We start from the raw sequence: 22,881 nt of genomic DNA, 5'->3' as shown, positions 1-22,881 counted from the left end.
TGGGAACTGCTGGATGTCCTCCTTGGAGGCGGGAGACACTTCTCTCTCTTAGCTCACTCCCTTGGAAACTCTCTACTGAGTCTTGTACTCTAAAGTCTGGGTACTTTAGAGGAACAATTCCACAGAAACTCACGTCTAAGAGAGAGTTTTATATAAAGGTTAAGTGCACATCAAGAAAACATCCCAACTCAGTGCTGCCCAAGCCCACAAGTCCAACATTAGCCCATATGTCTGACACCGATCCACAAAGTCCTCCTCCATCTCACAAAACCCACGCAATGATGCCGACTGCAGGAGGAAAGCTGAGTCAGTGAACGTGTAAGCATCTCAGCACTGGCAGGGGTCTCCACGCGGCTGCTCCAACACCCAGGGCTGCATCGGGGTAGGTCCATGCAGCTTCTCCTTGGGGATGTCTTACAGGAAGTGAGCCTGGCCAGCTGAAGCAGGGAATTGACTAAGGCAGCTGCACCCTGGTCCGACCATCACAAAGCAAGAGACCTGAGAACTAGAAAGGCGAGGCTCACTGAGCCATTTATCCCTCCGCCCTTCAATGAACCCCACCTGTGTTTATCGGCCAGGTTGGCACAATAAACTAACTACCTCACCACTGGATGTGAAATAGAATAAAACCCTGCCTGGCCCTGCACCCTCCTGACAATTGGTATGCATGAGCCCACTGCTGCAGCCACTGTGTCCATCTGTGTCACTGAGTTTCTCTCTTTTCAGTGCCCCCTCCACTTTTCCAAGCAGGATGTCCTTTTCCGGGGACTCACTCAGTGTCAGTGAGTCCGTTCTGACTACCGTGACAGGAGAGGACCATCTCTGTGGGGTTCTGAGACTGTAACTGTAGACAGGAATAGAAAGCCTCGTCTTTCTCCCTCAGAGCAGGCGGTGATTTTGAACTACTGACCTCGTGGTTGGCAGCGCAATGCACAACCCACTATGTCCTCAGGGACTGGTCCCTTCTGATCATGTATCCAAAGTGTGTGGGACAAAAGTTTCATCATCCTGCCTTCTAAGGACCATTCTGGCTGTACTTCTTCCCAGACAGGCTTGTTGATTCTTTGGGCATCCCATGATGCTTTCAATATTCTTCACCAGCACGACAAGGTATGATAAAAAAGCCCTTCAAACTCACTGCCATCGAGTCAATTCCAACTGACTGTGACCCCCATGGGACAGGGTAGAAGTACCCCTGTACGTTTCCCAGATGGGAATGTTAGATTTCCCCGGGTGGGAAGTACCTGGATTCTTGGCTTTGCACCAGAAAGAAATTCACGCCGAAGCATGGTTTGTGATCCAAGTGAGTTTTTATAAAAGATAGAAGTTTCAGGTTTTATAGTTAACTGAACATGGGACTGCACACTCCCACGCTCCCCACATGGCGACCTGCAGCTGAGAGAGAACACAACATGGCCGAGTGGAAAGCAGAACAGAGGGAAAAAGAGGGCGGTAGTCTCCACTTCCCAGTTTTTAGGACCTTCTGCTGGGAGGCATGATCCATAGTACTCGTTGATCCCATTGGCTGAATTAAGCCCACCTGGCCTGGATTGGGCCAATCCAGGTGTACCGGCCTCCTAGGTGTACTGCCCCACCCCCCAGGTGTACCGGACCCCCTTGGCTCGGGGCCTGAATTGGCGCCTGCCTGGTGGACACCCTGGTCCCTGTTCTGCTACCTAACAGGAGCTCCTCACTGAAGTAGAAAACCTTGTCTTCCTCCCGAGGAGCGGCTGCTGGTTTCAAACTGCTGGCCTTGCAGTTAGCAGCCCAAATGCGTCACCACTGCCAGCAGGGCCCCTCATCAGCCATCAGGAAGATGCCAATCAAAGGCACATTGGTGAGTTATCAGTTCACCCCCAGCAGGATGGCAGTGACCAAAAACACAGACAACGAGATCGCTGCAGGAGGAGAACCCCCATCCGTTGCTGGTAGGCATGTCACGTGGGGCAGCCACGGTGGGAAAACTTGCTGGTGCCCCGAACCAGGGCACAGGACAGACTCTCAGTAGAAGGGAAGGTGGGAACTCACACAAGAACCTGGACACCAACGTCTCTTGCAGCAGTTTGCACAGTAGCTAAAAGGTGGGAACAACCAATGTGGCCATCCCCGGGTGACCGATGAACAAACTGTGGTGTGTTCTGTGCTCCCCGTGGAATACCATACAGCCCTCCAGAGAACTGAAGCCCAGACGCAGGGCTCGGGAGAAAGACGAGGCCTGGGATGTTCTTAGCAAAATGAGCCTGACGCAGGAAAGGACAAACACAGTGGGAACTCACTGACAGGGATGAGCAAACAGAGGGACAGCCAGGGGCCCCAGTCACGGAGTGGTTACACATTGGTTACGGAGGCCAGGGGCCCCAGTCACGGAGTGGTTACACGGAGTGGTTACACATCGACGTCAGCCTTCGAACCCATCAACCGCTCCTTCAGGAGAGAGACAGCGTTTTCCACTCCCGTAATGAGTTCCAGTCTTGGCAACCCACAGGGGCCATTCTACCCTGTCCCCTAGGGGCCACTAGGAGTCGGAGTTGACTGCATGGCGGGAGAGAGACCCAAGGTTTTTGATGGATGCCAGAGGAGGGAGGGGGCAGCGAAGGGGGCATTGTCTTGAGGGGCACTGAGTGCTGGTGGGGGCATATTGAGTTTGGAGTTTGGAACAAGAATGATGGCCCAGCAGAACCAATGCGGCGGATGCCCTTGAGTTGAGACTGTGGAAGTTGTCGGGTTGGCCAAGGTGTTGGTTTCTATATTTGACACACACCGCTAGATTCACAAGCAGACACAGCATAACTTCTCACCACCTTCCTCTGTGCCAAGGCGCGACCAAAACTCAGACCAAACCGGTCGCCGTGGAGTTGGCTGTGGCTCATGGTGACCTCACCTGTCAGTGAGCTGTGCTCCATAGGGCTTCCTTTCACGGATGATTTTTGGGAAGTAGATTCCCAGGCCTTTCGCCTGAGATTCAAACCATCAACTGCCATGGCCCCCACAGACACAGAGCGGTCACCGAGCCACAGTGTTCAAGACCCAAACCCAAACCCATGCCGTTGAGCCGGTGCCCCCGCAGAGCAACGCTGTGGGGAGTAGAAAGCCCTGTCTTTATTCTTCTTCCTCGGGTTGACCTGTGGCTCGCATGATGTGTGGACAACGTGCCGATGTAACTGTTAACAAGAAAAAAGGCCCCGTTTGTTTCCCCACAAGGAGCATCAGATGGCTTTGAACCAACCGCTTGGCCTTGCAGTTAACAGCCCAATGCGTAACCACCATGCCACCTGGGCTCCTCTACAGGTGTGCACAGGCCACAACAGCGACAGGTGATGCTCTGTGATTTGAGGAAGTCCTAAAAGGAAATGCTCTCCCTCGTCTGTCCCCTGATGCCATGGGAGATACCCAACCTTGGCCTCGTTAGCTACAGGACCTCATAGGATAAGTAATTGTGTCTCTCTGGGTGGCCCCGGGATGCATGAATCCTATCCCTTTTGATCCCCACCCAAGTGTGTCACTGAAATCATACTTCTTTTACCACATCCCTAAGACATCCTGACACCAGCCTTTACCCACCTCTGGGCCAAAGCATTGTGGGAAATGTAGTCCTGTCCTTATTTCCCACTGCCGTGCCTCAAGGGAGTTCTGGCCATTGGCTGAATCTCCCATCACTGCAGGCCCTCCTTCTCACCCAGTGCCCCATGGGACCTGCAGGCATGGCTTCTTAGAACTACAATGTCGTCGTGACCGTTGGCGCTTGGGAGAGAAGACTGGAAGATTAGCTTGGGTGGGTGAGTCGGAGGGTATCTTAGGGATCCAGAATAGATGTGATGTTTTAGGGGGGAAACTCTGATGGAACTGCCTTTGGGGGTCCCAAATGCCCAAGCCCTAAAATACCAACCAACCAACCAAGTTGAATCTGAGCTATGATGACCCCTTGGGTAGCAGAGTAGAGGGTTTTGTGCCTGGTTTCTCCAAAGGAGATCACCAGGCCTTTCTTCCGAGGTGCCTGTGGGCAGACTGGAACTGCCAACTTGTTTTGTGTTTTTTTAATTAAAAGATCATTTTATTGGGGGCTCTTACAGCTCTTATAACAATCCATATCCAACTTTTTGGTCCATAAATAAGCACTCAGCTGTTTGTGCCTCTCAGGGGACTCCTGGGTCCTACCACATGACTTCTAATGATAGGAGCCTGTGAAACGGTGCCCCCTCCCCACCCCACCCTCCCCAAGTTAGCTGCTGTGGAACAAGGCAGATCTGGCCACACTCACTGGTACAAACATTTTATTAAGTATAAAATATTAAATAATAAAATATTAATTAGTAATAACAACAATAAAATCACCGCAGCAATACAAATAATCATAACGAGGGCTTGCCTCTTTCCAGCTCGTCTCCTCTGGTTCTCCTGACAACTCAATGTGAGGTAGGCGTTTCTGACCCCTGGGGAAACAGGCCCAGAGAGGGCAGCACACTGGCCCGAGGTGACACAGCAAGTCTGCTGGACTGGGAGCGGAGGGGAGTTTCCCTGGATCCAGCCAGGGAAGGTGAGGCGTGCACTTCTGGGCTCAGGTCCAGAGGACAATGCCACCCCACAGTCTTGCGGTCAGAAGCAGGGTGACGGTGAGGCTGAGGGGAGCAGAGCCAGGCCGGGGGGCGCTCCCCATGCGGGGCTGAGTATCCCGGGCTGGGTGGTTACAGCCGTTTTCCGAACAGCAGGAGACATTGAGATAGGTCAGTCTGAAGGCCTCGGCTGTGTGGAGACCTTGGCACCACGAGGGGGTAGCACAGCCTCTCACGGTGTAGTCGGGGGTCCCCAGCGCTGAGGGAAGAGAAGACGATGAGAGAGACTCAGGATGTCCCCTGGCCCCTCAGGGAGCCTCCGGGAGCCCTCCTCTCAGAGAAGCCTGGTCTTTGAACCTGGGCATGGAATTCTGAGCTGGCGGTGGAGGCCATCCCCACGGCCCTGCAGAAAGCAGTGGTCCTCAAAACGGAGATCCTTAACAAGCCTAAGACACTGCCCTGTAGGTTTCTGAGGCTGTAACTCTGTACAGGAGTAGAAAGTCTCATCTTTCTCCCTCCGGGCAGCCGATGCGGGCAGCCGATGGTTTCAAACTGCTGACCTTGTGGTTAGCAGCCTAATGTATAACCCATTAGACCATCTGGGCTTCACAGGACTTTGCAAGAATGAAAGCCCACGGCGTCCATAGGAAGTCCTACCCACCTGCAGGAAATATTCCCCCAAAGTCCACATTTCTAGCGCCAAATGTCCATTTCCTAATGGACAAGCCCTAATGTCTTTCGCCCATTTCCACCCCGGTAACTTTCCCACAGGAAGATCCACCCCAATTAAGCCCAGTCTGATCGGAAGTCCACCTCTAGAAGAATATCATCCCCTTTCCCATCAGCACCCCTTCCCACCTTCCAAAGGGCATTACCATGAGAGCCCGTGGCTTCCAGACATTGAGTCATGGGGCCCCGGCAGGTGACGAGGGAGGCTTCTTCCGAAGAACACCCGTGGGTGCTGTTTCCCTCGCAGCTGTAACACTGGACGTCATTTGGGGGCAAGTTCTGAAGCTCCAGGACTGAACAGAAGGCAAGAGACACAAAGACCACACAATGAGTCTGGAGAACTCGGAATCCTAAAAGAGCCCCGCGTTCCCTGGCTGCATAGACACCGGTGGAACCTTCAAGACTGTGGGCCTCAGTCACCCTTCAGGAATGGACAGGTCTCTAAGGGCAACCAACAGTAACACTGGGGGTGGGGGGTGGGAGGATGCACGCCTCAGGGCCATCAGCCCTTTGAGATGAAGGGGACAGCATTCGCCAAAGACAAGGCTCAGAGGGTTCAGGAAGGAGGACGAGGGTGGTAGGAGGCACAGGGAGGAGGTGGGGTGGGTGGTGCTTCAGTGAGAGGGTCTGCGGTGAAGGAGATGAAGCAAATTGTGTATGGACGGCCGGAGGTCACACGGGCGGTCTGTCCCATGAACCTTCTTCACGCAAGTCACGGTCCCAAGTGGAAGACACACAGACACTAGCATGGGCCACCCCCCCAGCCCACCCCCAGAGCCTCGCCATTCTGAGCCTGAGAGGTCCCAGAGCCACCTGGTGGCCAGTCCTCGGAACGGCGATCGATTCCGGAGCGGGTTTTCTAGACTGTGTGGGGAGTCCCTGGTGGGTGGCAAAAGCCCCGGTTGCTCATGGAGAGGTCCAGCAGTTCAAACCCATAAGCCGCCCCGTGGGTGGGAGAAAGCTGGGGGCAGCAGCACACGTCTGTAAAGATCTGTCTCGTTAACCTGGCGGGGCCAGTTCTACTCTGCCGTAGGGTGGCGATGCTTAGAAATTGACTCCACGGCTATAGGTTTGGTTTGGGTTGTTTTTCTACCCCCTAGGACCTCATGGCTTGACCCTTTCATACAGTTCCTCATGTGGTGGGGACCCCCCCCCCCGCCCCAACCATACAAATTATTTCCGTTGCTACTTTATCCCTGTCATTTTGCTACTGTGATGAATCGGGTGACCCTTGTGAAAGGGTCGTTCGACACCAACGGGGTCGTGACCCACAGGTTGAGAACTGCTGCCCTAGGACTTAGGAGAGACATCTGATACCTCCAGATTCCACGTGGCCCTCCACCTGAGCAGGTGAGATGCCAGGTGCTGGGTCTGTGGTCTTGTGGGGTACAACAGGCCCTGTCCTCACGGCTCTTACTCGCCCCAGGGGCTACCTTGCCCCAGTCACATGTACTCGTGTCCAGCCAGCCTCAGCCCACACCGCCCTACATCCAACACCAGGGTAGCTGCTGCCAGGCTCACGATCGCTTGCATGTTGGAACCCTGGTTGCAGCACCGGTACTGTGCCTTCTGACCCAGGGAGTTCATCTTCTGGAACTCTCCACAACACCGTTCCGCTGCGACCCATCCTGTAGCTTTTCACTGCCTGCAGTTCTGGAACGGGAATAGCCAGGCCTTTCTTCCTAGTCTTCGCCTGGAAGCTCCACAAACACCGGCCCACCTCCAGCGGCCCTGCTGTTAACTCGAGATTCCAGGGGCATCGCTTCCACAGCATGGCAACACACAAGCCGCCAAGATGATTAAATGGACGGACAGACCAACGGATAGGTGGGAGACGTTTAAACATATTCACGTGGAAGACAAGGCCAGGTTCCATTCTCATGTCAGTGCTCAATAGCCACACGTGTCCATGGAACAGTGCGGATACGGAACACGTGCATCCCAGCGGAAAGGCCCGTTGGGCAGTGTTGGTTGAGAGCGGAGGTTCCCACACTTCTTTGGCCTACGGCCCCCTTTTTGAAAAAAGACCCAGCGTCGCCACGGCAATGAAAACCTTTTGTACTATATCCCCGAAATCCAGCATAAAGTGGGTGTAACCGCGTTTGCAGCCCCTTTCCATCGCTCTAGCGCCAGCCCACGCCCAGCAGGGGGGCAGGACGGCTCACTTTGGGAAAGGCTGGTCTAGAGAAACAGGATCATCGGGCAGCTCCGACGGCTCTTGGAGGGGAGGGACAGGGAAGGTCACCCTGGGAGAACAGTACATGAAAACGAAGACCTGGCGGATGCAACCTGGTCAGCCAGGTAAACTCTGGAGGCAGGATGGAGTCTGGCAGCTGGAGGGACGTAAGGAAGCCCAGGAGGCAGAGAGGCGCTCCACAGCCCACTGGGACGAGTTTGGATCCCATTCTAAGAGCAAGAGGGAGATGCCATGCAGGAGCGCGAGGCAGGCCAGTGACGGACCCGATGGGATGGATCTGCTATTTGCAAAGATCGCTTGTGCTGCTGGGTGGAATGTCCCTTCTAGAACGACAGACGTGGACGCCCAAGAAACCAGGAAGGATAGAACTGCGACCTTGGAGGGGAGAGCGGACGGCGGCCTGGACCCAGGCGGGGGCCGCGGAGGTAGGGAACAGCGGCAGGTTCCAGAGCTGGAGCAGGCAGGAAGCACAGGTCTTAGAAAAGGCTTGAACAAATGGAAACAAGCTAAGTTGCCCTTGAGGCAACGCCTACGTGTTGCATCCCTCCCTCCTCCACATGTCAGAGTGGAACTCCTGCTCCACAGAGGTTTCAATGGCTGATTTGTTTTTTTCCATACTTGACTTTTTTTTTTTATGTCCCAGTAGTTGGCACGGTCCCTCCCGTTGGGTAATCCGCACAGAGATCACTCAGTCTAGCTTGAGGAAGCTTAGAGCCTTGGCAACACCGGCTGGTGGCACCGTGTTGAGGCCGTATTTCCACATCAGACCCTGCGGGTGGGTGGGAGCACCCTCTGCAGAAATGGGAACCCTGGCCCGATTTTGGCGGGTGGCTCCCGGAGGGCCACTGGGGGCCCATCTTGTTTCCAGACACTGTATCAGGCCAAAGGTGGCCTTCCGGGGTGCCCATGGGCAGGCTGAAATCCCCGACTTTCCCTTAGCAGCCGAGTACGTCATCATTTGAACCACCGGGTCGCCCAACGATTGGTCCCCACCCCACTCCCCCCCATCAAGCCCAGTCTGACTCCCAGAGACCCTCTTTCAAGACTGCAAACCACTTCCTCTTTCTCTATGGGGACGCCTGGTCCCCAGACCTCCAGAGGAGACAGGTTTTGCCTGGCAGTGCTGGTGCTGGTGGGGCAGGCTGCCTTCCTGCTCCCTCCCCGGCCTCACCTGGGCGCCCTGTCCCTTACCTGGACCCCGGTTGCATTTGGTGGTGTTACAGCATCGCAGGAAGTGGAACGTGTGGTTGTTGTGGAAACCAGTGGGGCCTGGGCATCCAGGGAGGAAGCCACAGCCCCGGATGTGGCGCTCATCCCCCGGACTCTCTGTAGGGGACAGAGGAGAGAGGTCAGGGTAGGGGTGGAGGTCTGAGGTCAGATCTGTTCTCGCCACTAGCCTTTCATTCATTCTCTGCCTACCTTTCCCTTTGGGGGAAGCCACGCATCTAACCAAGAGATGGCACTTCCCAGCCTCTCTGGTCTGAGGACTAAGTTCTACCCACTGTGATTTAGTAAGGGTGCTTTGTGGGCTTTCCAGAAAGGAGGTCTCCTGTTACAAAGCTGTGAGTTTGTTTGTTTTTTTTTAAAATCATTTTATTGGGGCTCATACAATTCATCACAATCCATACATACATCGATTGTGTAAAGCACACTTATACATTTGTGGCCCTCATCATTCTCAAAATTCGCTTTCCACTTGGGTTCCTGGAATTAGCTCCTCATTTTCCTTTTTCTCCTCCCTCTCCCTCCCCGCTCCCCCCTCTCTCAAAGCTGTGAGTTTTAAAAAACCCTTCTATGTCCCTTTTTTTCTTCCTGGAGAGTGGACATGAGATCCGGAGTCCAGCAGCCATACTGGACCCTGAAGCAATCTTAAAAATGGAAGATACTCCTTTCTTTAAAAAAAAGAAAGAAAGAAATATCCCTATTGTATCAAGTAGAAAGATAATGTTTTGAAAATGAGATTGGCAACAGATGCACACATTTGCTTGATATAATTGATTTATGGATTGTTTTAACATCTCTAAGAGCCCCCAATAAAATGATTTTTTTAATTGAAATAACTTTAAAGTAGGTGAAAAGGGAGATCAAATGATAAAGTATTGCATTTTAACCTAATTACAACTGTCGTATCAACCTTACAACACTCTCTGTGTGATAGGAGGCTATTCACATCGTTGGATTATAGTCAGAGGGGCTTCACCAGAGGTTTAGTCCCCCTGGACACCCTGTACATGGACTTGGGGCTTCCACTGTCATCCACAGCCTTCTTCAAACCAGGTGCTCTGATATAATTCCCTCCATCAGATTTGGATTTTATTATTAATGATCCTTGGATCACACAGGGTGGTGTGCTTCTTCGGTGCAGATTTAGCTGACACCTCACTTTGGTGCCTGTTGTTGAAGACAGGTTTTTAAAGAGCCCACACACTATTCTTTCTGACAGCCGGGCACCCTCTGGTTTCTACATCACACTTTGTTTTAAAAAATGGAAGATAGAGTGGAGACCCAAAGCCCATTTGTGGGCCACTGGACATCCCCTTACAGAAGGGTCTCGGGGAGGTGACGAGCCAGTCAGGGTGCGATGTAGCAATGATGAAACATCCAACTTTCCTCTAGTTCCTAAATGCTTCTTCCTCCCCTTCCCCCATCATGATCCCAATTCTACCTTACAAATCTGGCTAGACCAGAGGATGTACACTGGTACAGATAGGAACTGGAAACACAGGGAATCCAGGGCAATGATCCCTTTAGGACCAGTGATGTGATTGGCAATGTTGGGACAGTGGAGGGTGGGGGGGGGGGTTGGAAAGGGGGAACCGATTACAAGGATCTGCATGTGACCTCCTCCCTGGGGGATGGACAACAGAAAAGTGGGTGAAGGGAGATGTCGGACAGGACAAGATATGACAAAATACTAATTAACAAATTATCAAGGGTTCATGAGGGAGGGGGCAGCAGGGAGGGAGGGGAAAAATGAGCTGATGCCAGGGGCTTAAGTGGAGAGCAAATGTTTTGAGAATGATGAGGGCAATGCATGTACACATGTGCTTTACACAATTGATGTCTGTATGGATTGTGATAAGAGTTGTATGGGCCCCTAATAAAATGATTAAAAAAGAAAAAGGAAGATATTTCTGTTCTGGCTACCGTAGAACTAGCCTAGCAGTCCTGGGCTTCCTGTGCATGAAACAAGTAGCCTTGCTGATCGCTGCTATTTGAAGGCTGCCAAGTGCAGCCTTGGGGAGGGTCGAGGTCAGGGAGAGGAGGTACTGGTGGGCTGGGGCTCACCTTCGAAGTCCTGGTGGGTCACCACCTCCACGCACTCCTCTCTCGGGTTGCGACACTGCAGGCTCTGATCCCGGCCCCTCTCGCAGCTCAGGTCCGAGGAGGCACAGGACACACACTCGAGGTAACGGCTTCGGGGGAAGAAAGCGCCCCGCTCTGGTTGAAGAGAGGCAGGAAGTGAGACTCTACGTGAGGAGTCCTGAGATTGGATCCTTGGTTCCTTGGATCACACAGGGTGGTGTGCTTCTTCCGTGTGGAGCCCTGACCCGGGGAAAAGCTGGCTGGCCCATTGGAGGCCCGTTGGAGGACGCCAAAGCAGCCCCATGGCAAATCCAGGTACCAGGGACCTGATGCTTTGGTCCAAGCCACGGGAGTGAATGAGCCATGAGAGGGGAGCTGCCTTGGGGACCTTCAGATGTCCGCACCCCTGGCTGCCATCTTGCCTGCGACCTCATGAAAGATCCACGTAGCCAACACCACCCAGCTAAGCCTCTCCCAGCTTCTTGACCTTGAGAAACGACTGGGAAAGGACACATGTGTGTTTTCGTTGGACCTGCTGGGGACATGCTGTAATGCAGCCACGGGTCACGAAAGACACATGATTTCATTGTCTGAGCGGTCAAAGGCTCGCTTTGTCGATCCTTGGTCACGTGGTCTCTCACCGGATCAGTTCCTTTTCCCTGTAAAGACTTTCCCTCTGAGCTAGACTCTGCACACACCGCTCCCCGTGCCTGGCACAGGGCACCTCCTTCCTGACTTCAGATACCCCAGTTGAATGTGGGCCAAGTGTTAGCGAGAAGCCAGAGGGCTGCCTCCGCCAAGGTTCTCAGTTAGCATGCCAGGAGGCACAATTAGGTGAATCATGTTCATCCAATGCTTAATGCTCCCTTCAAAGGAAGAGAGAAGGCCAATCCCCCGATCTTCCTACGTGAACTTCCTTGAAAATGAAAACGGGAATTGCCAACGCGGCCCCAAATGGCCAACTCACAGGACTTACGGGTCCCTCTTCTAGAGGCAAGTGAGCCTCCGGGTTCGGCCTGACCTTGATTTCTCATGGTATATATTCAGCTCCCCTGAGGGGGTTATTTTTTGACACAACCCCAATACGGTGGCCACAGATCCCGTCCAAATCCCCTAAGCTTCAGACCTGTCCATCCATCTGTCTACTGGCTGTCCCCAGGCTATCTCTCTCTCTCCCTTTATATATATATATATACACACACATATACATATATATATATATATCTGGATACCTACATGCCCCACGAAAATCTTCATCTTCTCCTGAGACCCTCTCCTTCTGAACTCCACATCCCACAATCCCAGGTCAGGTCTCCTTGCTGTTCCCTGACGACTTCGATGGACCTGCCTGTCTTCTAGCGCTTGAATCTTCTTGTTCTGCTGTGTCTAACCTGCTCTCACGCATGCCTGTTGAATTCTGTTTCACTCCCTTGAGCTGGAACCGAGTCAAAGGCACCTGATCATCACCACCTGGGGAAACCGTAAGGATTTGTTCTAGTCTATCCTCTAGGATTGTTATAATCTATAATCAGCATCTACTTGTCGTCGGTGGACTTGGGTTTTTTGGGTGGTTATTGTTATTGAGTTCTTAATGTCAACATTGTTTTTATATTTCCTGTTTGACTATTTTAAAAGCTGGACTCCATATTTGTCGGTCCCTCTCTAGTCTGAAACGTACTGATTGATCATAGCCATCACAAAGCTCCCAGTTTGAGGGCTCCAAGACCCGACAGGCCTCTTCCCGTTGTTCGTTTTTTCCGCTTGGTTTCGCGTCAATTAGTCCTTTTAAATTTCCTTCAGCGTACCCTGTGCGTTTTTATTAGATGCCAAATATTATGGACGAAAAAAAAAAAAAGGAAAGGCTCTCTCTATAAGATGCTATCTTCTCCAGACAGGGTTAGGGTTTCTTCCTGTCAGAAGCTGACTCTCAAAACAAACAAACAAACAAACAAACAAACACCTCACTGCCTTCGAGTTGATCCTGCTTCATCTCACTGCTATCTACACTCTTTTCCCGCAAGTAAGACCCACTTACAGTTTTGCCTCTCGCTGAAATATAAGGCATCCCCCCGAAAATAAGACCTCCCCGAAAATAAGGCCCCCAAGCTACCGTAACTCTTGACTCTGGACTGTAGCGGCGGGCACCACCACACAGCTCACTGTTGGCCGCAGCACAGCTGGAGCAGACAGGAAGTGCGAGGTCTCTTTTAATAAAACAATAAAAAATAAACAATAAATGTGTACCGTATTCTTCTTCATGGAAAAATAAGACATCCCCTGACAATAAGACCTAGTGCATCTTTGGGAGCAAAAAATAATATAAGACACTGTCTTATTTTCAGAGAAACGGGATAGTAGATTCAGACTTATGGTGACCCTGTAGGATAGGGTGGAATTGCCCTTGTAGGTTTCCAAGGCTGTAATTCTTTATCTGAGTAGATAGCCTCATCTTTCTCCCTCAGAGCAGCTGCTGGTTTCAAACGGCTGACCTTGTGGTTGGGAGCCGAATGAATCACCAGCTACTTCCCCAGTGCCCCTAAAGGGGGGACTAGGTAGGCTTTTTAAAGGATCCCTGGTGGTACAACCATTAAGCACTCGGCTGCTAAGCGAAAAGGTTAGTGGTTGGAACCCACCCAGAATACGATAACCAAGAAGACCCCATGGGGATGTTCTCCACTGTCACACGGGCTCACGATGAATGGAATCGGCTCAACGGAACACAATGAAACAACAACAACAACAAAGAAAACCAGTCACTGCCATCGAGTCGATTCTGGCTCCCGGAGAGCCGATGGGGCAGAGAACTGTCCCTTTGGGTTTCTGAGACTTTAAATCTTCAGGAGAGCAGACAGACTCATCTTTCTCCTGCGCAGAACCTGGTGGATTCGAGCTGCTGACCTTGTGGTTAGCAGCCCAGTGCGTAGCCCACTTCTCCACCAGGGCTGCTTGATGGCCCACGATGGCACAGCTTTGGTTGGGGGTTGGTCTATTTCAGTCTTGGCCTTCATCCCAGGCTGTGATCTCAGAGGGAAGCCTGAGGTGGTTACCAAGGTGTCTCCGGTTGGGTGACCTGTTTTCCCAGCACCAGGTGTCTGCTACAATCCCTGCTCTGTTCTGTAGCTTCCCCGCGACTGCCTTCTGCTGCGTTTGTTTTTCGGTGTCTCCTCTTGCCCACGTGCCACATGGCAATGACTTGAGGGGCATTGGTACAAAGATTCGGAGGTCTTCTTCTCCTGGGGGTCCTACCCATTCTAGCATTTTACTCTCAGTGCCCAGACACTCTTAAACAAAACAAAACAAACAAACAGAATGCACTGCCTTCCGGTCAATCCTGTCTCATCCTGACCCCACAGAACAAGGTAGAACTATCCCTGTGGGTTTCTGAGACTGAATCTTTGTGAGAGTAGAAAGCCTCGACTTTTTCGCTTGGAAACACTGGTCGTTTTGAACGGCTGACCTGGCAAGGGGACCCACAAGGCCACCAGGTACCCTGGCAAGCCCAGCCGCCAACTCCTGCCTCATCCAGTGACGGACTTTCTATGTCTCCACCCTCTCTCCCTCCCACTGCGGCGGGTTGGAAGGCATACTTGGGGAGGCGGGGGTGGGGGGGGCAGATTGACTGTGGAACTCCACTTCTGGGGGATTGCCCTTCATTTAAACACCCATGGCGCCTCAAGTCTCTGCCTGCATCAGGTGCCCTCCAGTAACTTCAAACAGCTGTTGACCATTTCTAATTTGGTAATTATAGTTTTTACAGTTGTTATTTGCAGGAGGGTTAATCTGACATAGGCAGTTCCATCGTGAACTAGACGGAGACACCCACCCCCACGTGGCTCATCTACCTGCCAAATAGCTCTTCGATCCAACTGCCCCCTCCCCTCTGCAAAGCTGACGTGTTGTCAGTCCACCGACACGCTATTTTGTTTGGACAAAGGCATCCACCTCCAGGCTGAGCTCCCTTCCCCACCCTGGCTTTCTCCGTCTTTCACCGTAAGATCAGAATAATAATTTTTATTCAAAAAAATCTGATGGTGACACTTCCCTGCTGAGAATTTTTCCAGGACTCCTCGCCCATTGGCCCCAAGATGAAGTCTATAGTCTTCGCCATGGCCTAGAAGACCCTGTTAGGGTCCTTCCCATTTCACCAGCTATGTCATTCTACATTTCTCCCAGCCTCCAGCCAGACACGCTGACATTCACCTCTGGGACTCTGTATCTGTTACTCCTCTCTCTATAAAAATCCCTTTATCGGGTGATGTCGTGGTGGTTACCCAGGGTCAGCAGTTCCTAAGGAGAAAGAAGGGGCTTTCTACTCCCGTAAACAATTACAGTTTCAGAAACCCAAGGGGTGGGGTGGGACGGGTTGCTATGAGTTAGCACTGACTCCGTGCAGGGAGCTTCCCAACCATAAGGAATCCAATAAATTCCCTAAATAAATACGTAGATAAGAAAGAGGGCTGATGTAGGCTTATCAGTTCTTGAATTGACAGCCCCTGCCTGACTCCCTGGTGGACCCAGGGCCCTGACAACTCACCTGCAGAGCCCCCAAGCCCCATCAGCCAAAGGGGTCACGTCAGGCCCAGCCAAGGGCCTCTAGGAGTCCTTCCTGATTGGTCAGCGCCTGATGGAGCCAGTGTCGGTAAATATTGTAAACATCACCTTGGATGAGAAGCTTCACTGAACCCCAAGTCTTAGCTCTTTTCCTTAAGCAGATTTAACCGAGGGAGGAAGCCATCACCCTCTGTCTTAAAAATTAAAAGCTGACCTGGTCTTGATCAGGGGATGGAAACCTGGGGTCAGGATGTCGGGGATCAGGCAGAATCAGGAAGCTGAGAAGCGAGAACAACCCGTTCAGACGCTGGTGCCCTGCTGGCTGACATCACTGTGGCCGGATCCACCTCAACCAATTTCCTTCCTCAGCAGGGCCAGGAGGACATAGCTTTACTTGGTCATGCAAGCTGGGTCCAATCCCGGACCATGCTTCCTCTTTGGTGGGGAATTGAAGGGGGCTTGACTCTCTCGAAATTTTTTTCGGGAGGGCCCGAGTGGCACCGATAGTTAAGCAGGTCACCACCGACTCGCTGGATGGCTGGAGGTTTGAGCACCCCTCGACCAGATGTGCTTTGGAAGAAAGATCTGGGCGATCGGCTCCTGAACGGTCACTGCTTTGAAACCCCAGCAAAGCACACAGGGTGGCCAGCGGTCAGAATGATGAGACGGCAAGTAGCAATACTGGCTGAGAACAAGGAGCCCAACAACCCAAGTCTGGATGCTTCTCCACCTGCTTCTAGACGCCGCAAAACCAAGCCAAACTCACTGCTGTCCCATTAATGCTGACTCGTGGCGACTCCCCGTGGGTCTGGTTGAGGCCAAATGGGTTCTGAGACTGTAACTGATGGCGCTTGGAGTAGAAAGCCCGGTCTTTCTCCCGAGGTGCTGCTGGTGGTTGCAAACGGTTCACCCTGAGGATCGAGTACCCACGACAACACCAGGCCACCTTCCATTCTGGACTAGAGCCATGAAACTCTACAAGAGCGTTCGCGCCAGTTTCATCCCATCTTTCTGGTTTTTTTTAAACGGTGGTAAAAAGACACACAAGACATGTGACAAGTCACCCATTTCCACCTGCATAATTCAGTGACATTGGTGACCCTCTGTGCGCCGTGCAACCATTATCGTGCAACTTATTCCGCCATCATTCACGTCAACCCGGTGCCCCCGAAACAACAGCTCTCCCATCCTCCCTCCTCCCTGCCAACCTTCCCATCCAAGTACTAGCCAGGCCCAACCCCGCTTAGCTTCCAGGATCCGAGGAGATCGGGACACATGTAGGGTGGTGTGGCAGTAGGGGCTCTCCCAGTCTTGATAAGAACCCACTCGCTACCATCAAGTCGATGCCGGCTCGGAGCCACCCTACAGGACAGGGTGGGACCACTCCTGTGAGTGTCTGAGACTGTCCTGATAAGCACGGGGAGGCTGTCATTTCTATAGATCTGTTTACTGCATATACGTGGGATCATAAGGCATTGGCCCCTTTGTCTTCCATCTCCTTCACAGCTCAAGCCAAGAATCTATCCCGGCAGTTTTCCCAGCTGACCTCAGCCCGTCTCATCCCCTCCTCTTTTGACCACAACTAAGAATTCTGAGCCTCTGCTTTTCTCTTGGCCGCTCACCACCGAATGCCTGGACCATCTGCGGTCCCCGGGGGAATGGCAGCTGGCAAGACATCAGTGGGTAACCGCATCCACCTCTCCCGTGGATGTGTCTACCAGTCGCGGTTGCACCTTTTCTATAACTCCTCAAACCAAACCCAGTGCTGTCGCGTGAAATCGACTCAGAGGACCTAGAGGACAGAGTATACAACTACCCTCGAGGGTTTCCAAGACGGTCAGTCTTTCCAGAAGTAGACCAAACACATCATGCTCCTGAGAAGGGGCCGGTGGGTTTGAACCACTGACCTTCCTGTTTGCAGCCGAGTGTTTAACCACTGTGCTTTCTTCATGTTGTATAGAAAATGCCCCACACCAAACTCACTGCCATCGAGTCCAGGCTGACTCAGAACGACCCAATAGAACAGAGCAGAACCGCCCCTCGGGGTTTCTGAAGCTGTCAATCTTTATGGGAACACAAAGCCTCATCTTTCTCTTGCATGGCGGCGGGTGGTTGCAAACTGCTGATCTTGCAGTGAGCAGGCCAGTTTGTCACCCACTCTGCTAGGTTCCTTTCTTCTTATATACTTACAACAACCATAAATCGAAACCGTTGCAGGATGGGCATGGGGTTGGCGATTGGGGATGAGGCTGGACAAGAGTATGTGATTGTGGAAGGCAAATGTTTGGGGAATAGGATGGGTTGGAGTTGGAGTATAGGGTAAAATGAAGTAGGGAATGGGATTGGAGATTAGATGGGGTTGGGAATGGGAATAAGGTTAGGGATAAAGACCAGAATGAAATGAGATTGGGCTTGAGGTTGAGGATGGACTGAGTTGGGGATGGGTCTGAGCTAGAGGTGGGTCTGAGTAGGTATTCGGGCGGAGTGGATTTGAGTTGCGGGGTCAGTACTGGGGTCAAGCAGGCAGTAGGGTGGAATTGGGATAGGATCGGGATGACAAAGCAGTTCAGTTAGGTCAGGGAGGGTAAGGATTGTCCTACTCACTAGGGCTGGGCCGGTTGCACAGGTCTGATTCACACACCGTCTCTGTGAGCGTGATGATTTGGGAACCTGTTCGGTAGCTCATGGATCTGGTGGTCTTCTCCGGGTGGGCACATCCTCTCACCACCACTTCCTGCTCTTCACCCCCTGTGAAGAACATGTATTTGTCACCTCCAACACACTGAGGGGTTATCCCTGGTGGAGCCCCTTCTCTTAGTTGGGGACCACCCTGTCTTTTCCAGAGTTCCACCGCTCTCCTGGTCCCCACCCAGGGAGCTTATACCCCATCAGTGACAAGTGCCACCACCAGGACCTTCTAGATCCATCTACTCCCCTCTAGCTTAATGATCTCAGCAGGAATTCACCACTAATAAAACTCACTGCCCATCGAGTGGATGTCCACTCAGAACGACCTTATGGTAAGGTAGAACTGCCCCCTGGGGACTTCTGAGACTGACTCTACAGCAGTAGAAAGCCCCGTCTTTCTCAGAGAGGCTGGTGGTTTGGAACCGCTGACCTTGTGATTAGCAGCCCACTAAGCCACCAGCGCCCCTTTGAAAGGGAAATACTTCATTCGACCTTACTAAGGCGCCGTGAAGGACCACTGACTGGCTAGGGCCCTTCTATGCGACTCTCACACAATGACTGGGGAGATCATGCAAGGAAGGTGTACGGAACCAGCGATGGGCTGGGGTTCAGTGTCCACGAGACTAAGCCGTGGCCCCCATCTGATAGGAAGCTAGCTCTCCCATGGTGTGCATTGTAAATCCTGAGCTCTGTGGGGTCCTGAAGGCGCCCTGGGCAAGTCATGGGTTAAGGACCGACAGTCTCAGAAACCCACGAGGGTCACTCTACTGTGTCCTAGGGGGTCTACTGTGTCCTAGGGGGTCGCTCAGAGTCAGGATAGGCTCCTTGGCAGGGAGCTTGGGGTGTTTTTTTTGAGATGTGATAATGAGGCAGAATTAGGATACTTCAGTGAGGATTAGGCTTTGCCTGTAATGCTAATGAGGCCAGATTAGGGTGGGACACACTTGGGTCTCCACCCTGGCTTGAGTCACATCTTTTCTAAGGGAGAAAACAAGAGCCGAGAAAAAGCCCAAACCCAAACTCAGGGCCATGGAGTGGATGCCGAATCACGGAGACCCCATAGGGCAGCGCAGAACTGCCCCGGTGAGTTTCTGAGACCCGACTCTACGGGCGTAGAAAGCCCCTGTCTTGAATTTTGGAGACTTATCTCTTTTCTTTCTTCTTCTTCTTCCTCTTTTTTTTTTTTTTAAATTAATCATTTTACTGTGGTGGTGGTGGGGGTCTTACAAATCTCATGGCCATTGATCATTCAATTGTATTAAGCACACCTGTAAATATATTACCATCATCATTTCTTTTTTATTTTATTTTATTTTTTTACCATCATCATTTCTAAAACATTTTCTTTCTACTTGATCCCTTGGTATCAGCTCCTCTTCCCGCCCCCCCTCCCACCCTCCACCCCTGGTCAGTCTTTACAGGTGTAGAAAGCCCTGTCTTTCTCCTATAGAGTGGCTGGGGTTTTGAACCGCCGACCTTGTGGTTAGCAAGCCCAATGCATAACTCATGATGCCAACAGGTTGAGCATTCCAGTATGTGATTATGTCACGGTATTTCTCTCCTGCTGCTGACCACCTGATCCTGTCCTTCCCTAACATTCTGAAGGATCAAGCTCTCAGGAGCACAGTCCCAGAAGAGGGGGCTTCAAAGGGTGCATGGGAAAATCCTGTGCTTTTTTTTTTCTTCCCATTCCATTTTCTCCAAGCACATTTTGAACCCCCCTGGTCCCTGGGTTCCAGGGCACAGGTGGCGAAGGCTCTCAAGGGTGGTGGCCTGGAGTCCTGTTCCTAGGCCCTGCTGCCTGTGTTGCATCCGCTAGGTGCTGTGGACATGGTTCCTACTCATGGCAACCCCCGTGTGCAACGGAGTGGAATGCTGCCCCACCCTGCGTCCCCTCACAATTGTTAGGTTTGAGCTTTACTTTGGCACCCACTGTGTCCATCCATCTGGCTGTCCCTGCTCTGACTTTCAGCTGTCCTGGATCTTGTCAAATTGCTTGGTGCTGTAGGCTGCACCAGGAGCTCTGGTGGCAGAGTGGTTATGTGTTGGGCTGCTAGTTGCAAGGTGAGCAGTTCGAAACGACCAGCTGCTCCGAGGGAGGAAGACTGGGCTTTCTACTCCCTTAAAGAATGACAGTTGCAACCTCTCTTACAGGATCGGAATAGCAGTGGCAGAGAGTTTGATGTCTAAGTTAAGAGAAACAGGGCCCAGCGGTGTCCCTTTCCATGCCTGGAGGCCTCCCCTACAGGAAGTTGGAAGCCATAAAGACTCAGGACCAGGCACCAATTCAAGCTGGAGCCAGGTGGGTGGTACACCTGGGTGGGCCCAAACAGGGTCGGGGGGCCTTTAATTCAACCAATGGGATCAACCAATACTTCTGACCATGCCTCCCAGCCCAAGGCTCCAAATACCTGGACCCCTTGGGTCTCTCTAGCCTCAGGCTACCACATGTAGTTGTTCAAGGGCTGTAAACCTGAAATTTCTGCCGTCCTTTCTAAAAACTCACTTGGATCACAATCCTGGCTTCAGCTGAATTCTTTCTCGTGGGAAGCCAGGAACGGAGGTATTTCCCATAACACCTGCTAATCCCACACCACCATTGGGGTCTGGGCTAGCATCCTCACCCCAGCCTGGGTGTTGGCTGATGATGAAATGTTTGCCCATCTCGTGGGTGTGCAATGGGAGCCCTTATGGGTTTCGCTGGTCACTCTTGTGCCTGTTGTCGCCGGAGTGGAATCTCACCTTCCCACGTGCTTATGACGGTGGTCCTGCAGAGCCCCTCGCCGGGGGCGCACTCGGCCTGGTGGCAGAGCCCACTCATCTCGCACTGCATGCACCGCAGGCCCCAGGAGACTGCAGACGGGAGCAGAGAACAAGAAGCCAATGAAGCTGCTGACGACCCGTGCCAGGATGCCCCCTTTCCACGGGCCGGCCACCAGTACCGGGACCAGACTGGTGGCCTCAGCCACTTAGGTTCGGCTTGGAGTTCGGTTCCAAAGCCAGGTTCTATCCACCCTCCCGTCTACCCCAACGTTCTATCTCCGCCCACGAACCCACCCCTAAAAGTCCGGCCCTCCACCAGCTGCCTTTTGATTTTTTCCCGGAGGGGGCGTGTCTGAGCCCCGGCCCTTGTCCTGCCTGGTCTTCCCGGCACTGCACACTGGGGCGTTCTTTGGTCCCCCTTCCCGGTGAGATCCGGTTCGCACCCCCTGCACCAGAGCCCCCTTTCTGTTGCTACTAGGCGCCCTCAAGTGGATCCCGAACCACACTGCCCCTAAGGGGCAGACTTAAACTGCCCCATTGGATTTTTCTAGATCAGCGGTTCTCAACCTTCCTAATGCCGCGACCCTTTCATACAGTTCCTCATGTGGTGGTGACCCCCAGCCATACAATGATTTTCACTGCCACTTCATCACTGTTATTTTGCTACCGTTATGAATCGCAAAGGGGTCGCGACCCACAGGTCGAGAACCGCTGAATCTAGACTCTAGCGGAACCCCGGGAGGAGATCACGCGTGGGGCTGCTAACCTCAAGGTCGGCAGTTAGAAACCATCAGCGGCTCCACCGGGGTGGGTGGGGGGCGGGGGAAACGACGCAATTACCAGCTCGCTTACAGAGTTACAGTCTCGGAAATCAACAGGGGCAGTTCTACCCTGTCTTATAGGGGTCGCTCCATGGCGGGAGTTTCATAAGATTTTCTAGGCTACAGGGGGGACGATGGCCAGGTCTCTCCCGTGGGGCCGCTGGGTGGGTTAGAACCACCAACCTTTGTCGTCGTGGTCAGACACGCAAGCCCCCAAATTCTAGCCCCTCGCCTACGTTCCCTTTACTCTGTCAAACCGAACCCAAACCCCGCTGCCTTGGGGCTGATTCAATGCCTCGTCACAAACCTCGATGGCATCGAGTCAATCCGGACTCATAGCAGCCCTGCAGGACGGGGTAGAACTGTCCCCCTGTGGGGCCTGTGGTTGTAAATCATCGTGGGGGCAGAAAGCCTTATCTTTTCTCCCGCGGAGCAGCTGGCGGATTCAAACTGCTGACCTTGTGGTTAGCAGCCCACCGCCTAGCACGCTGCGCCACCAAGGCTCGACTGGACTCCTAGCGACACTCTAAGAGAGTGGAACTACCCTGTGGGGTTTCCCAGGCTGTGGATCTCGGCGGAAGACTGCCCCATCTTTCTCCTGCGGAGGGGGCTGGGGCACTGGAAACATCCACCTTCCCGTTCGCAACCCGACGCTTAACCCACGGCACCACCAGGGCGATCTCCCCACCTACCATCCTCTCCCACCCAAAACAAAACCCAGGCCGGAACTGCCTCTGTGGGTCCCCGAGGTTGCTTAGGGAGCAGAGGGCCACACCTGTTCAAACCAGGGACCAGGCACCTGGCAGCCGCGCGCGCAACTCCAGCCGCCACTGGGATTCCATGCCCCGCCCCGCCCTGCATCCTGAGGTTGCTCCCAGATCGCCACGCCCCCGCTGACGTCCCTTCCCGGAGGTCCCGGTCCGTCCGCGTTACTCATCCTCGCCACCCCCCACCCCCCGTCCGCCCCTCCACTGCGGCTCGGACAGCTTTCCGGGTTATTCATCTCCTCGCTTCCCGCCACCACCGTCGCCCAGCCTCACCCTGACTCAATTCCTTCTCAATTTCCTTTGCTTTCTCTACTGGCCCCCCGCACATTTTCCGGGGGAAGCAGGTGCGAGGCTCAGGTTGGCTAGGGGACCCGCTCCGAGTCCCCGTCCCCTGGCTCTGCTCGGCTTGTGAAATGGGGTGCGGCCCTCTAGGGTGCTTTTTAGGGGGTGGGATCCGAGGAAGTGGGGAGCGCTGGGGGCTCCCTGGAGGGGCCTGAGTCCTGCCCTTC

General features: G+C 53.0%; 1 protein-coding gene across 1 annotated transcript; it reads right to left on the bottom strand.

Moving 5' to 3' along the window:
- Positions 1 to 4,337: 4,337 nt before the first annotated feature.
- On the bottom strand, positions 4,338 to 22,447 carry PLAUR (plasminogen activator, urokinase receptor). The gene is made up of 7 exons (XM_013006734.3): positions 22,405 to 22,447; positions 20,764 to 20,874; positions 17,938 to 18,081; positions 10,765 to 10,917; positions 8,668 to 8,802; positions 5,426 to 5,572; positions 4,338 to 4,809 (listed from the first exon to the last, which is right to left on the bottom strand). The coding sequence occupies exons 1-7, from the start codon at positions 22,445 to 22,447 to the stop codon at positions 4,556 to 4,558; spliced, it is 987 nt and encodes a 328-aa protein (XP_012862188.2). The 3' UTR covers positions 4,338 to 4,555.
- Positions 22,448 to 22,881: the final 434 nt, after the last annotated feature.

This window comes from Echinops telfairi, unplaced genomic scaffold (genome assembly GCF_000313985.2).
Source record: "Echinops telfairi isolate 266 unplaced genomic scaffold, ASM31398v2 ScPeMD7_655;HRSCAF=1070, whole genome shotgun sequence".
NCBI lineage: Eukaryota > Metazoa > Chordata > Mammalia > Afrosoricida > Tenrecidae > Echinops > Echinops telfairi.
This window is presented reverse-complemented; position numbering and strand designations above follow the sequence as displayed.